Source organism: Acomys russatus, chromosome 9, assembly GCF_903995435.1.
Source record: "Acomys russatus chromosome 9, mAcoRus1.1, whole genome shotgun sequence".
Classification (NCBI taxonomy): Eukaryota; Metazoa; Chordata; class Mammalia; order Rodentia; family Muridae; genus Acomys; species Acomys russatus.
The window spans coordinates 40925962-40942091 of record NC_067145.1 but is presented as its reverse complement, the minus strand read 5'-3'; the positions used below and the strand labels follow the sequence as shown (position 1 = coordinate 40942091).

General features: G+C 41.3%; 1 protein-coding gene across 14 annotated transcripts in view; it reads right to left on the bottom strand.

Moving 5' to 3' along the window:
• Nucleotides 1–16130, bottom strand: part of Crem (cAMP responsive element modulator) — a 77607-nt gene that overhangs the window by 49257 nt on the left and 12220 nt on the right. For 10 of the 14 annotated variants that reach the window (XM_051151194.1, XM_051151204.1, XM_051151197.1 and 7 more), the window contains one exon: nucleotides 12146–12263. In XM_051151194.1, the coding sequence (XP_051007151.1) occupies nucleotides 12146–12263 (118 nt within the window). Of the gene's footprint in view, nucleotides 1–1528; nucleotides 1639–12145; nucleotides 12264–16130 lie in introns of those variants that run through there. The other 4 variants (XM_051151202.1, XM_051151201.1, XM_051151207.1 and 1 more) reach the window with 3 other exon arrangements.

Sequence of the window (16130 nt, the reverse complement as noted above, 5' to 3'; positions counted from 1 at the left end):
CTATAGAAAGCACATAAACTTGTGAAGACTAAAGCACACATCATTGAATCATGGTTGGATGTATATTTGAATAATACCACGGAGTGTATGTGTGCGCTTTCTTACAGCATGCAAAGGGTTCTAAAGAAGCTTTGAAAACACTGGGGAATTAGTAAACTAGGCATGTCAGCATACCCCTTAATCACAGCATTAAGGAGGCAGATGCAGGATACTGGACGTATAAAGCCAGCCTGGACTGCATAAAGAGACCATGTCTCAAATATAAATCATCAAATAAATGTTACATCAAAAGACAAAAATAAAACTTCTTATAGGAAGACAATAAAGTGCACTCGAACTAAAATATGCAGATAGAAACAGAGCAATCTCTCTTATAGCCTTAGAATACTAAGGCTATTGTTCTTTCTGTTTGTTCCTTCTGTGTTTGTGAGACAGGAACTTACTATGAACTTGAAGTCCTCAACTTTTCAATTCTTCTACCTCAGCCTCCTGAGTACTGAGATTACAGGCATGTTCCCCTGTGACTAGATTATTTTATGTACGAGTGTCCTGCCTGCACCTAGGGATGTGCTTCACATGTGTGCAGGGCACCTACAGGTCAGGAGGAGGAACTGGGGTTGCAGAGTTGCGTTTCTTTGGTTTTTTTTTGTTTATTTGTTTGTTATCATGTGGGTGCTGGAAACAACCTCTGCAAGAAGTAGAAGTTAACAGATATACAAGCACGCTGTGATCTGAGAAGCCTTCCTAAGTGCAATGGGGAAAAAACAGCAAAGAGAAAATAAAGACAAGTAGTTGGGAATAGAGGGCAATAACAAGCACTTTTAACTCTCAGGCTGTCCTAAAACAATGTTTTAAATATTATATTTTATTACATATATTTATGTGAAGGCAAGTACACACATAGAGACCAGAGGACATTTTGCAGGAGCTGGTTCTCTCCTTCTACCACATGGGTCTGGAAATCAAACTCAGGTTGTGAGGCTTGGTGACAAGCACCTTTACCCCTGACCCATGTCTCCAAGGCCCTAAAAAGAATTTTATAACCAAGAAATTCACACGAGTGCATCATATTTTTTAACGAACTCTTGTATTAACTAAGAGTACTTTCTGTATACTTGCTGAGGATTTCATAGGCCAGTGGGGATAAAGCAGAAGGCATGCACGTCCCTGCCATCCCAAATGAGAAAGAAAAAAAGACAATTGGTGAAACAAATATTTTGGATAGTGCTCAATTCTTCAAAGAAAAATCAAGGCAAGGAATTAGAAAGTGATACAGCAGAGGAGCATGGAAAGAGGTGATCCAGTGTCAAAGGGGAGGGACATCAGCAGAAAGAGCCTAGCTGAAAAGAAGGCAAAGGCCATGGAGAGAGCTAGGAGTGTACATACCGCATTCCAAAAATCAAATAGCATCCTTCTCAAAAGCAAGCTGAAAACATAAAGGCAGTGTGCATTATTATACTTTATACCTGAGACTTTTTCTGAGGCTTTAAAAATATAAAGAATGAACTCACAGCAGATAGGAATTTACCTTTTTATCCAGATCCCCTGAAGAATAATCTTCTTCTATAGGATGCCTGAAGCATAGGTTATGCTGGTGCCACCACATCCACTGAGACCCCACCACAGACAGGAGATAATCTGAAGAAACAGGCTACGGTGATGCGGTTGATAGCCTCACTTGGATTTGGAACTTTAAAAACAAGTTCTAACAATTACACTTATACTGGGGAAACCTCACAGTGTTGTAGCACAGCATGCGATCAGCACCTAGTAGATCAGCTCCAGTGCGTAGCTAGGTTCCCTCATGGTGGGGTTTATGATGTCACAATACAGCTAAGAACATCACAGACATGGGCCTGCATTTAGGACAGCTAATAAAGGATTAAAGAGATGTGAATTCACAATATAGCAGAGCCCTGACTCTGTCCACTCTACTGCCTAAGAGATCAAATCTCAGTGTCACCTAGATTAGTGTCAAGGATCAGAATGAAAATTCCTTTCAGTGATCTAAGAAACTTGTTGAAGACTACCTCCATTTCTATGGATCTTGTGGGAAAATAGTATTTAGCAAATATCTCAAATAATTAGAAGCTGAAAACACAAAAACAGAACATTATAAACTGAACACTTGAGGCCAGGCAGTGGTGGCACACACCTTTAATCCCAGCACTCAGGAGGCAAAGGTAGGCAGATCTCTGTGAGTTCAAGGGCATCCTGGTCTACAGAGTGAGTTACAGGACAGCCAAGGCTAGACAGAGAAATCCTGTCTCAAAAACCAAACAAACAGGGCTGGAGAGATCACTCAGCAGTTAAGAGCACTGTCTGCTCTTCCAGAGGTCCTGAGTTCAATTCCCAGATATCAGATGGTGGTTCACAACCATATATAATGTGATCTAATGCCCTCTTCTGGTGTGCAGGTATACATGCAAATAGAGCAGTCATACAATAAATAAATAAAATCTTAAAATCAAACAAATTGAACACGAATAAAGATGCAAAATATCTCATTTCAATGCTTTTAAGAACTCATTTAATGATGCTAATAAAAAACAAAATCAAAATGAAAATATAGAATTTTTTTCTCATTTGGTCTTTGTCTTTTTAAGATTTTTGTGGTACTAGGGGTTGAACATTTTAGACAATGCCTCTCCCAGGTGCTAGGGATGGAGCCCAAGGGGTCCCACTTGCTAGGTAAGTGCGCTACCAGTGAGCTATGTATCTCTAGCTCTATTTTAATGTAATTGTAAATAGTGACCTGGGATTAAAGCATGTACCTCGACAACTAGTAGGGCTTTAGTGGTTGGTTGTTTTGTTTTCCTTTGCTGGGAGGAAGTGGGTATCACTCCAGCCAAGATTGGATTAGAACTAGAAATGTAGACAGGTTTTGAACCCATGGCAATCTTCCTACCTCTGTCTTCCAAGTAGATTACAGGCCTGTGTCACTTCACTCAACTCACAGCAACTGTTTACAGGAGTATCTAGGATACAGTCAAATTTCAATTTCAAATATTCCAATTCATTTTATTCTACCAATTGCTTGACATTATTCTAAAGTACTACAAAAACAATTTCAAAACAGAACCTTCTGGGGGTGGAGATATGTCTCAGAGGTCAATAGCATGCACTCCTCTTCCAGAAACAGATTTGCTTCCCAGAATACATGTGGTGGCTAACAACCATCTCTACCTCCAGTTCCCTGGCTCCCACACCGTCTTCTGGTTTCCACAGGCACTGCATAAATGTAGTGCACAGACATACAAATAGGCAAAACACTCATATACATCCACAGAGGTAAAGGTGATCATAAGTGCCCTTCCTTCCTTTCTGTGTGCCTCTTGGTTGCTATCAAAAATAAGTTTGTGAAACTTTAAAAAGTGGTACTGAGCTGGCCATGGTGGTACATGGGAGCCAGCACTTGGGAGCCAGAAGCAGGCAGATCTTTGTGAGCTCGAGGTCAGCCTGTTATACAAAGTGAATTCCAGGACAGCTGGGTTACACAGAGAAACCTTGTATCAACAAACAAACAAAGCAAAACCGACAAAAACAGTAATAACAAAATAAAACAAAGATATACAATAGAATATTATATACTGCCTTAAAAATAAAACATCACGGGCTGGAGAGATGGCTCAGCGGTTCAGAACACAGACTGCCCTTCCAGAGGTTCTGAGTTCAATTCCCAGCAACCACATGGTGGTTCACAACCATCTATAATGTGACCTAATATGCACTGTATACATAATAAATAAACAAATCTTTAAAAAAAAAATAAAATAAAATAAAAAAATAAAACATCACAAGCTACATGAATGAGCCTAGAGGAAATCATGACAAACAAAATAACCTGGGGCTATAGAGATGGCTCAGCGGTTGAGGCACTGACTGCTCTTCCAAAGGACCCAAGTTCAATTCCCAGCACCCACATGGCAGCTCACAACTGTCTGTAATTCGAAGATCTGACACCCTCATACAGACATACATGCAGGCAAAACACTAATGCACCTAAAATAAAAATAAATAAATTTTAAAATATGAAATAAGCCAGTCACAAAAAAGATAAATACTAGACAATTCTATGCAGCTGGTTAAATTTCATGAAAACAGAAAGTAGAGTAGAATGGTTATAGGAACCAAAAGAAAGAAAGAACTATTTATGGGTACGGTTTCAGGTTTCCAAGATGGAAAAGTTCAGTTTTACAACTGTTTACTTTAAAATGGCTAGAACTAGGTAGAAGAGATGGCTTAGTGAGTAAGAATACTTGCTGTGCGAGGATGAGGACCTGAGGGTAGGCCTCTAGTACCCATGTGACAATCCAAATGTGGCCCGGAAGTACCTGTAACCAACCAGTGCAGTCCTTCTCTGGATGCCATGTGCATGCAGGTGAGCATATATCTACGCACGCGCGCGCACACACACACACACACCACTAAACAAAACATTAAATGGTTACAAATACCGGAGCATGATGGCTCACGCCTTGGTCCTACCTAGCACATAGCAGGCTGATCCAGGAAGATTGTCACAAGTCCCAGAGTATGTAAATATAGCTAAAACTATTTAGAAATATAGCATTTTTGTCTTTCAGCATTCTGTGTTTTGAAAAGAGTTTCTTCTTGGGTTATTTAAAATAGGTCCTCTAAATTATTAAAAGGAGTTTTTCAGGGCTGGGTTGGGTCTTAGTCTTATCAGAGCTTAAACTTAAGATAACAGCTTCAATAAATAACATAAAATAAGTAAATTATGTTTGTGTATGCATGTGGGCATGCATGTGTCACAGCACGTATGTGGAGGTCAGAGGGCAACCTGTAGGAGCAGTTCTCTTCTAACCTGTCGGTCTTGAGGATGGAAGTCATGTTGTCAGGCTTGGCCGGGGGACTCTCGACCTCCTAAGCTATCTTGCTGGCCCAGCGTTTGTTTCCTGAGGAGAGACTCTCATGTGGCCTGGGATGACTCTGAAATCACTGTGTAAGAGAGCCTGGTCTTGGGAGTCCTAATCCTCCCGACTCTATTCCCAAGTACTAGGAACTACAGGCATAGAACACTACTTGTAGCTACCCTATAATTGACCCTGTAAGCAGAGATGAAAATGGTGCCACATGTAACTGGAAAGGTATATAAAGCAGAGAAACATAAAACTCCAGACTTTGCCTGGTGGGACCCTTCCTTCCCTCCATTCATCTGTACAACCTTTAGGCAAAGACCAAGATCAACAATTTTCAGACTTTTAAAGATATGATCTTCAGGATACTCAACTAACAGAAGCTCTGGAAAGGTCAGGGGTACCACAGATACTAATACAAATTGCATCACACACAAAAAGTCAAACCACTAAGTATTTTGGTCATAACTTCTAATCCCACACAATTTATTGAAAATCTGGTCATATGCACAAGAAAATTAAATACTCTTCATACAAAGCTGAACTTAAGTCTAACTTACAGAGTTTACCATCCTAAATAAAGCAAGTTACCAGTACGTTTACTGTACTAACAGGAACCAAGAATAATTAGCCCCAGTAGACACATATCACAGGACTTAAAGATATTTCAGCCTGACTTTTTAATCCACATGCGATTTTGTATAATGATAACAAATACTCAGATATGAGAGCTTGAGATACTTACAAGAACACAAATGACTAATCCTACTCATAACATTTTAGCTAAGAATAGTGTGATTCTTCAAATTGCCATGGAAAGCACAGAGGATGGTCATTAAGTAACTAAGTACTTCAGGAGTTACCTCATACTACTTTTTCATTTCTTCACATTATTAGGATATGAAAGATAAAAACTACAGTTTATTTTATCTTTTGAGACAAGGTCTTCTACATAGTCTAGGCTGGTCTAGAAGTTCTGAACCTCTGTCTCAGCCTCCCAAGTCCTGCCAGGGGCTGGGATAGCAGGTGTGTGCCACTACACCAGGATCCATGGTTTTGTTTTCATAGAATCCACTGAGACATTTTATTTACATATATGCTTTACAGCGCCCCCAAATCAATCCCAGAATTCCCTCCACATATGTATTCTTGTCTTACTTTTTCATGGTCCATAATCCTAGCTGAGACTGTCATACAATGAAACCAAGCTAACTAGGTGAGAGTGGTTTATTCTGCCATTTTTGCAGCTCTTTAAGTGGCACATCAAATCTAGGGCTAATCATTCCATGCTTGTTTAACCTGCCTGGGAGAGCCACAATGATCGGCTCTATAATCATTGGTGATTCCAAATTTGCCAGTGTAGGGCCTGCAGGCATGGCTCAGAGTTTAAGAGCACTGACTGCTCTTCCAGAGGACCCAGATCCCAACACCCACATGCAGCTCATAACTGTCTGTAACTCCAAGATCTGACACCCTCATACAGATATACATGCAGGCAAAACACCAATGCACATAAAATAAAAATTTTTCGAAGTTCTCCTTCCCCAAATAGCCAGGCTTTCTCATCACATTTAGAAACGAGTCCATAACTTTGCAGCAGAGCCTAGTAAGGATGGTCCTGAGCATCCTTACCATTATGGTGTCACAGAAGAACAGCAGAAAGGGCTCCATTTGTGATCAAACACAGAAAATAAGGAAACAACAAAATTCATAAGCTTGCCATATGGAATGTTAAAATATCCAGTACTTGATATTTGCTATTCTAAAAGAACTACCATAAACCATAGCCTTTTCCAGTTCCCTGACTCAGCCATCTCCCAAGTCTTTATTCTCCTTTCTATGCTCTTAAGAGACATCTTAACCAATCTATATTTTTAGTTTCTTCTCCTTTCTGCTCATCTATTCTCTACCCCTTCTAAAACCCATTTAGGGTGCCATAGCCATGTCTCAGGGAATAAAGGTGCCAGCTGCCAACCTGGACAATTAGACTTTTATTCTCAAAAGGAGAAAACTGACTCCAAGTTTTCCTCTAACCTCCACATGAGTGCCATGACACACACATTGACAAGGACACATGGATGGTCACACATACACACATGTGCACAATAAATAGATGACAGATATATGATGAAACTCCCGACAGCACAAAACACTACTTCCTGGCCACTAGAGTAAAGTCCCAAAGTGCATAAATCAGTTGCTTTTGGAGCATCTTAGTGATGAACTGTTTTGCAATTTGTGACTGAGGCTTACAAATCTGGAGTTTACCAGCCTAAAGGTCCCTTAGAAACTTCACATCATCAACTGAAAATGAAGGGGCCAAAGACAATGTGAAGGGACCTAGTGTGCTGACTGTGCTAGGCCATGTGTTTCTGGGGAAACGACACGAGCAGAAGTTAGTGAGCAGAACCTAAAGAGAAGCAAGTAGAAGCAAAAGGAAGGTTTGCCTTCAACTGGGACTTGAGCAAATGGCAGAATTTGAAGCTAGAAATTATAGTATAAAAACAAAGCAACACAAAGTCAGGCATGGTAGCATATGTCTTTAGGCCCAGCACTCAGGAGGGAGAGGCAGGAGATCACTGTGAGGCCAGCCTGGTATGCAAAGAGAGTTCCAGGACAGCCAGGGCTATCACATAAACCCTGTCTCGAAAAACAAAAACAAATAAATAAACAAAAAAAGCAAAACATAAACACCGCAAGTAGAAAAATATGCTTTTCATTCTATTCTCAAAGACAAAAAGTAAATAACGAAAGAATATGCAAAAAAATTTCAAAATGATAATATCTCTGGATGTTATGATATAGGCAGTTTTATGCTATTCTTTTTTCATTTGCTTACTAATTTCCTGCTAACTTATGTACTTATCGCTTATTTGTATGTATTTGTGGGAGTACTTAGTCCCACAGGACACATGGAAGAGAGATTAAGAGGACAACTTTTTTTTTAATGCGTTTGCCTGCATGTATGTCTGTGTAAGAGTATCAGATCTTAGAGTTACAGACATTATGAGCTGCCATGTGGTTGCTGGGAATGGAACTCGGGTCCTCTGGAAGAGCAGCCAGTGCTCTTAACCACTGATCCATCTCTCCAGCCCAAGAAGACAACTTTCAGGCATCAGTATTTTTCCTTCTATCAACGTGGGTCCTAGGAATCAAACAGGTTTGATGACATGTATCTTTACCTGCTAGGTAAAGTTGCCACCCCTATGTGTGCCAGCATACACAAACTAAAAAAATAAACAACTATTTTATTTAAAGATTCTGGGGGGGGGCTAAAGACTAATCTGAAATTTTGTTTGCTACTCTTGATGAGAACCCAAGTTTAATTCCCAGTATCCACACTGGGCAGCTCACAACTGCCTGTAACACCAGTCCAGAGGACCCAATAATTTCTTCTGGCCTCCATCGGTACTTGTAGACACATGTGCATGCTCATTCACACACATACACACACACACACACACACACACACACACACACGCACACACACGCACACACACTCACACACACTTTTTTAATTCTGAAAAATCGTAGTAGCTCTTGTATTCCACATCACCATGGCTCCACCAGAATTCCAATGATGGCCTCCCTATTGACTCACTGACTTCCAAATCCATCTCCACAGGGCTACTAGTATTCTAAACACAGTGGGCATCTGAATATATTTCAAGTATATTTAGAGTACAGGATATTTTAAAGTTTCAACTATCTGCAACCTTCTGCTCACTCTTACCAGTCCTACTCAGACTAGACAGTTGACTCCCCCTAATCGCTGCTCGTCTCTCGTTTCGCAAATGCCGACTCTGCTTTTGCACACATTCTTCTCTCCACCCAGAATACACCGCCCGCCCTGCCGACCCCACCTAAAAACTCTAGCCCTTGTGCCCACCTCAAATGAAAAGTCACATAAGGAGTGCCTTGTCAGCTGGCTACTCCCTCCGCTATACGCCTTATACTTTTTGTATTATATGCAACATGCGACAGCACTTCATATATACTTGCATTACTGAGATGCCTATATAACCTCATTACTCGTTTGAAAGAAAATGCTCCCCATAAGTTCATGTACTTGAACCCTGAGCCCCCACTGATGTCACTAATTGGGTATGTTTAGGAGGTGGCCTTGTTGGAGGAAGTACATCACTAGAGGCAGGCTCTGCGAGTTTCAAGACTCCTGCCATTTCCAGCTCACTCTCTCTGCTTTGTGCCTTGTTGCAGGTGTGAAGCCTTACACCTTGCTGCGGCTGCAGGCCTGCTGCTTGCTATCATTCCTCCACTGTGCCACCATGGACTCCTAGCCCTCTGAAACCAAAAGCCCAAAATAAACTTTCTTCCTTAAGTTATCTTGGTCATAGTGTTTTATGATAGCAACAGAAAAGTAACTAGTATACCACTCCAAAAGCTTTATTTAAAACCAGAAGCCATGAACCTGTGTGGCTAGAAATATGCCAAGATTCAGTAGGCATTCTTTTAAACATTTAGTTTGTCAATTTTCTTAAGAATTTGTTAATTTTCTTAAGAATTTGCTAAATCAATAAATTCATATATTTCTTTTATTATGCATTTATATAGGTACCTGGGAGCTAATCAAATGGGCATTAATTGTTATTATCATTCTCAGAATGAAACTATTTCAAAGTTTAAGACCTAATTGAAGCCAGATATGGTAGCTGATGCTTGGAATGCTAACACTTGGGAGACTGAGGCGGAAGCATGACCTTGAGTTTGAGGCTAGCCTGCACTAATTACATTATGAGTTGCAGGTCAGCCTGAGATACAGAATGAGATGCTCTCTTTTTCGTAGATGATGTCCCAGCACGGGGCGAATGAGAACGGCATCCACAGACCCACATACTTGAATGTCTGGTTCCCAGTTGATGGACTGTTTAGCAAGGTCAGAACACGGGCTTTGAGCAAAGCTGTGTGAGGAGATTTCTGAGAGCTTGTGAGAAAACTCTAAGTAAATAAGGCAAGAGTCTTGTAATCTATGTTTCTCCCTAACATGGATTGTTCTTGGAATGAACTTTCCTCTCAGGTGGAGTGGATAGGAGTGAGTTCACTTCAGATTACTCAGTACAGAAAGCTATTATTTGTTTATATGCTTCTATGGAAAACATTTTTTCATATGCAGCTTGTCCTTATGATTGTACATTTTACTCAAGTGACTCTTTTTTTGTTTGTTTGTTTGGTTGGTTTGATTTTTTGGGACAGGGTTTCTCTGTCTAGCCCTGGCTGTCCTGGAACCGTCTTTGTAGACCAGGTGGCCTCGAATGCACAGAGATCTACCTGCCTTTGCTTCCCAAGTGCTGGGATTAAAAGCATGTGCCAAAAAAAAAAAAAAAAAAAAAAAGCATGTGGCACCACGCCTGGCTTGGGTAACTCTTTTTAACCCTTAGAGTATAAATTATCTGATGCTTTGAATAAGTTGTATTATTTCATGAGACTTTAGTCCACCACATTTTTAGGCCCTGCACAAGTTCCAGCTAGATTAGGAGGTGTGGCCGTGTTAGAGGAGGTGTGGCCATGTTGGAGGAGGCGTGGCCGTGTTAGAGGAGGTATGGCCGTGTTGGAGGAGGTGTGTCGCTGGAGGTGACCGCTCAGGCTTCAAAAGCCCACACCAAGGCAATTTCATTCTCCGTCTGCTGCCTACAGATCAGGATATAAAGCACTCAGCTGCAGCTGCAGCAGCACGCTTGCCAGCCTGCCCCCATGCTCCTACCATGATGATCATGCAGTAACCCTCTACAACTGAAAGCAAACTCCCAGTTAAATACTTGCTATTCTAAGTTTCTTTGGTCATGGTCTCTTTTCAGGACAATAGAACAGTGTGACTAAAATAACTCCAGTACTAAGAATGGATTAACTCTTCTGGAGTTGGTGAGCAGCAGGATCCTATAGACCCTTACATATTACGGATTACACATGCCACGAAAACTTGGCAGTAAGGCTGTATTGCTAAAAATGCCACACTAGCGTGATAGAACATGAAGATATCAATCCAGTAGAGACCTGAAAGCTTTATCCCTCCTGGCTAGCTTCCATAATGCTGCAAAGCGCTATTCATGCTACTTGAGGAGAGAAATAATGATCAGTCTTAGCTACCTGTGAACCATGCAAGTTACAATAATGATTGGCCTGACAAGATGTGCTGTTCACATCATATAAACAACCATCCACTTTCTGGTTAAATCTAAGGCCTGCTGAGTAAGATGAAACCAAACCTAGTACCTTTGTCAGGCCAAAATGCTGTGCTATACCAATCATCGTACCTAGAGATGAACCTACTACCATTCTGCTGCTAAATGGACATAGTATTTAGCTGCCTCCTAGTGACCTATCATTATACCCAGAGATTAATACAGCTCTCAACCCACTCAAGCTTCTATTTCTATTTGCAAATTAGATGGAAATTAGCCGGGTGTGGTGGTACACGCCTTTAATCCCAGCACTCAGGAGGCAGAGGCAGGTGGACCCCTGTGAGTTCGAGGCCAGCCAGGTCTACAAAGTGAATCCAGGACAGCCAGAGCTACACAGAGAGATCCTGTCTTGAAAAACCAAAAAAGAAGAAAAGGAGGAAGAGGAGGAGGAAGGATGACGGGGGGGGGGGGGGGGGGAGGAATTAACAGAGACCCACAACTGGTCAAGGTGCAGAGACTGTGGGAATGGCCAGGTGAGGTGGTGCTCACTTTAATCTCAGCACTCAGGAGGCAGAGGCAAGTGGATCTCTGTGGGTTCCAGGCCAGCCAGGATTACACAATGAGATCTAGTCTCAAAAAGAAAAACAAAATTATATAAAGAGGACACAAATTTGGGAAGGTAGGGAAAAGGGGATTTGGAACTGACAAGAGTTGGAAGAGGGGGGTAAATGTGATCAAAATATGGTGTACAAAATTCTCAAAGAAACTAACAAAAAATTCAACACCTACTGATAGGAATGGGCAAATAGAAATTCCACTAACTTTAAAAACTATCATATTAGAACTGTATATATTTGGAATTAGCTCACCAGTCAAGGAATAACTTGGAATTTACATGCTACAAAGGATTTTTTTTTTTTTTTTTTTTTTTTTTTTGTCTTTCCTTCCCATAGTGCTGGTGGAAGTGGGGATCAACGGGTACTACCAAACACATATTACAATAGAAAAGTCTTCTCATCAAAATCAAATCAATAAATATGGGCTGTATTTAGGATAAATGAAAAAAATCTTCACACAATTCTCATTTCCAGCTATTTTAACTTCCATCAGTACCTGCCTATGACCTACCTGAGCTAGAGTAGGAACAGAAATTTGGCCACTCTGCATATGAACAGAGCTGTGCTCTGCCACAGAATGTGTTACACTTCCATCCTGCTGTGATTCAACTGTTTCCATGGTCATTTGCCTAAGAGACAAAAAAGAAAACCACATTACATTAAGGCAATACCTGAAGGATGCAGAAACACCAACTACTGCTCTCATGTAGCTTTTCTGACCTTCACTTCTGACTCCTGTCTATACTACATTCAGTAGTAGTCATCTTAATACTCTGGCGTTAATTCTCTGCTCAGCAAACACAAAAGATGCTAAGGATGGCCTGTAATGTGTTTTGTGGGAAGTAGCTGTTAGTGCTTCCTGCCAAGCCTGATGGCTGGTGTTCAATCTCTGACATCTTCATGCATCGAAGAAACCCAACAGAAGCAAGTGGTCCTCTTCAGACAGACACACAGATACACAGACACAGACACAGACACACACACACACACACACAGTTTAGTATGGATGAATACCAACATTACATAAACAATATGAAAAGTTCAGTATGCTGTAATTCTCAAGACATAATACACCTCCTTTACACTGTGGTGTGATGTGAAAGGCTTTCCCCATTGTCTACACTGTGTTACAATTATGTGCCTGGATCTGTTGGCACTAAGCAGTTTCTAAAAACAAGTTTCCCAAAAAAAGTAGATTCAGAAAGGACTAAGCACCTTCCTCCAGCTTCCAAGCTGTTTACTCACTCATTCGATCACCCCGTGTGCAGTGCTAAGATGGGGAGCCCAAGACTGCGTGCGTGCCAAGCACTACTCTATCGCTGAGCCACATCCTCAGGCCCTCAGTTACTAAAGCAGAGAAAAATTATGTTTCAAGAAATAGCTTATTTTTGTTATGTTTTTACTTCTGAATTCATTTTATGTTAATGGGATGACAGTCCTACCATAATGCCAAGACAAATAACTTCTTTGTTTGTCTGGTTTTTTTTAATTTGTTCACTTTACTTCCTGATTGTAGCCTCTTCCCACCCTCTCTCCCTCTTCCCCCTCCCCCCTCCCCTAGTCCTCAGAAAGGGGGAGCCCTGCTCCCTTACCATCCAACCCCAGCCTATCAAGTCTCATCTGGACTGCCTGCATCCTCTTCCTCTGTGGCCTGACAAGGTCACCCACTCCACCAGGGGAAATTGATCAATGAGTGGGCCAACAAGCGAAATAGTGCAATTAAAAAGTGGGATACAGAGCTAAAGAGAACAGAGGAATATCATATTGAACGGCTGAGGAACACGTAAATACCCAACGTCCTTAGTCATCAAGGAACTGCAAATCAGAACCTGAGATTCCTTCTTACTCCTATCAGAATGGCCATGATCAAGTGGCAGCACATCCTGGTGAGGATGTGGAGAAAAGGGAACACTCCTCCATTGCTGGTGGAGAAAGGGAACACTCCTCCATTGCTGGTAGAGAAAAGGGAGCACTCCTCCATTGCTGGTGGGAGTGCAAACTTCTGCAACCACTTTTAAAGTCAATCTGGAGGTTTCTCAGAAATTTGGAAATAGTTCTACCTCAAGACCCAGCTATACCACTCCTGGGCATATACCCAAAATATGCTCCACAATACAAGGACGCTTCCTCAACATATTCATAGCAGCTTTCTTCATAATAGCCAGAAACTGCAAACAACCTAGATGTCCCTCAACCAAAGAATAAAAAAGAAAATGTACATTTACACAACAGAATACTACTCATCTCTTAAAAACAAAACAACAACAACAACAAAAAACCCTACAGCTGGGAGATGGCTTAGAGGTTAAGAGCACTAGCTGCTTTTCCAAAGGTTCCTGAGTTCAATTCCCAACAACCACATGGTGGCTCACAACCATCAATAATGAGATCTGGTGCTCTGCTCTGCCATGCAAGTATACATGTATATATATATTAAATACATAATATTTATATATATAATAACAACATAATATACACATTAAATAATAAATTTATTGTTTATTATATACATAATTAATAAATAAAATATTTATTTTAGATATATTTGTTTATATTTTTATTTAATATAAATAATTATTTATGTAATGTAAATAATATAAATATTTATTTTTATTTAATGTAAATAAATAAAAATGATTTTATTTTTTAATCTTGAAATTTGCAGGCAAATGGATGGAACTAGAAAATCCTGAGTGAGGTAACCCAGACCCAGACCCAGAAAGACGTGCATTGTATTTACTCACTTATAAGTGGATATTAGCCTTATAGTACAGGATAACCATGCTGCAATCCACAGACATAAAGAAGCTAAGTAACACTGGGCATGGTGGCACACATCTTTAATCCCAGCACTCAGGAGGCAGAGGCAGGTGGGTTTCTGTAAAATTGAGACCAGCCTGGGGTCTACAAAAAGAGTCCAGAACAGCCAGGGCTACACAGAGAAACCCTGTCTCAAAGAAAAAAAAAACAAAAAAACCCACCAAAACAAAACAAAACTAAACTAAATAACAAGGACCCTAGGGAGGACGCTTAATTCTCATTCAGAAGGGCGAATACAACAGACAACGGAACTGCTTGAAGAGAGCAAACAGAATGGAAGCCTAATTTAGAGGTCCTCTGAAAGACTCCACCCAGCAGGGGATAGAAGCAGGTGCTGAGACTCAGCCAAACTTTGGGGCAGAGCACAGTGGGACTCATGGAAGAGTTGGGAGATAGAAGGACCTGGAGGAGACAGGAGCTCCCCAAGAAGACCAACAGAGCCAACAAATCTGGGCAGGGTAGGGGTGGGGGACATGCAGAAATTGGTGCGCCAACCAAGGACCATGATCGAGAGGACCTAGACCCCCTGCCCAGATGCAGTCGATAGGCAGCACAGTCTCCATGTGAGTCACACAGCATGTAGGGGCTGCTTCTGGCAGGGACGTGTAACTGTTTAACTGTGTGAAGTTTTGGGAACACAGAAGAAATGATGACATCTGCTGAGGATAGGGCCACACACAGCGTCCTGAAGATTATGTAGGTAGGAAAAATGAAAAACATTTTAAGTAAAAGCTATCATGGGCTGCCAATCTGGGTTTGCTTCTGGCCTCAGGGCATCCAGGCACCACTGCACACAGACGCTAGACTGAAGGAATGAAGCTCAGCCAGCCAGATGGGTTAGCAGGATCTCAGTCCAGGGGGGGGGGGGGGGCTATCCGAGACAGTTTTCAGTGAAACAGCTCGTTGCTGGGGGAAATTAGGGCTATATAAACCATGGGGGAGTGGGTAAGGGTTTTGGGGGATGAGTATACATCATTGGCTGGGGCTCAGGTGCTTCACTCATCTGGAGAGGAATTCTAGGTGATGGCTGGGCATGTCCTTATAAGGAAATAGTAGTTTTAAGCTGGAACCTGGCCACCGGTCTACATGACTATTTTAGGGTGGCAAGGGTTAGGATTGCAAGACTACATGCACCAGGATGTGCAGGCCAGGACAGGGAGGGAGGGAGCAGTCCTTACTCCTGTTGGTCTCGTGATGAGATTTTCTGGGTTTGGATACATCTCAACCTCACTCTTGCTCCAGGACTGTTCCTGGGTGCCATGGCTCACTTGCCCCATAATGGGCACCCAGGAATCAATTTTTAAAAAGTCAGAATTAGACGGTCGGTCATTGTGGTGCATGCCTTTAATCCCAGCACTCAGGAGGCAGAGGCAGAGGCAGGTAGATCTCTGTGAGTTTGAGGCCAGCCTGGTCTAGGCCACATAGAGAAACCCTGTCTTCAGCCAGATTAAAGAAGAGAAAAGGGAGTACAATTCAAAAATTCTAACTGAAAAAATAAGATAGCTTTATAGTTTTAATTAAAGTACTCAATTAACTAGTAAATTCATAGTTTGGGGTCTTTCCAATTTATAAAAACAAGTTAGACTGGTAAATGACTAAATTACCCTTGGACTATTTTTCATCTGTTCTAAAAAAAAAAAAAAATATATATATATATATATATATATATATATATA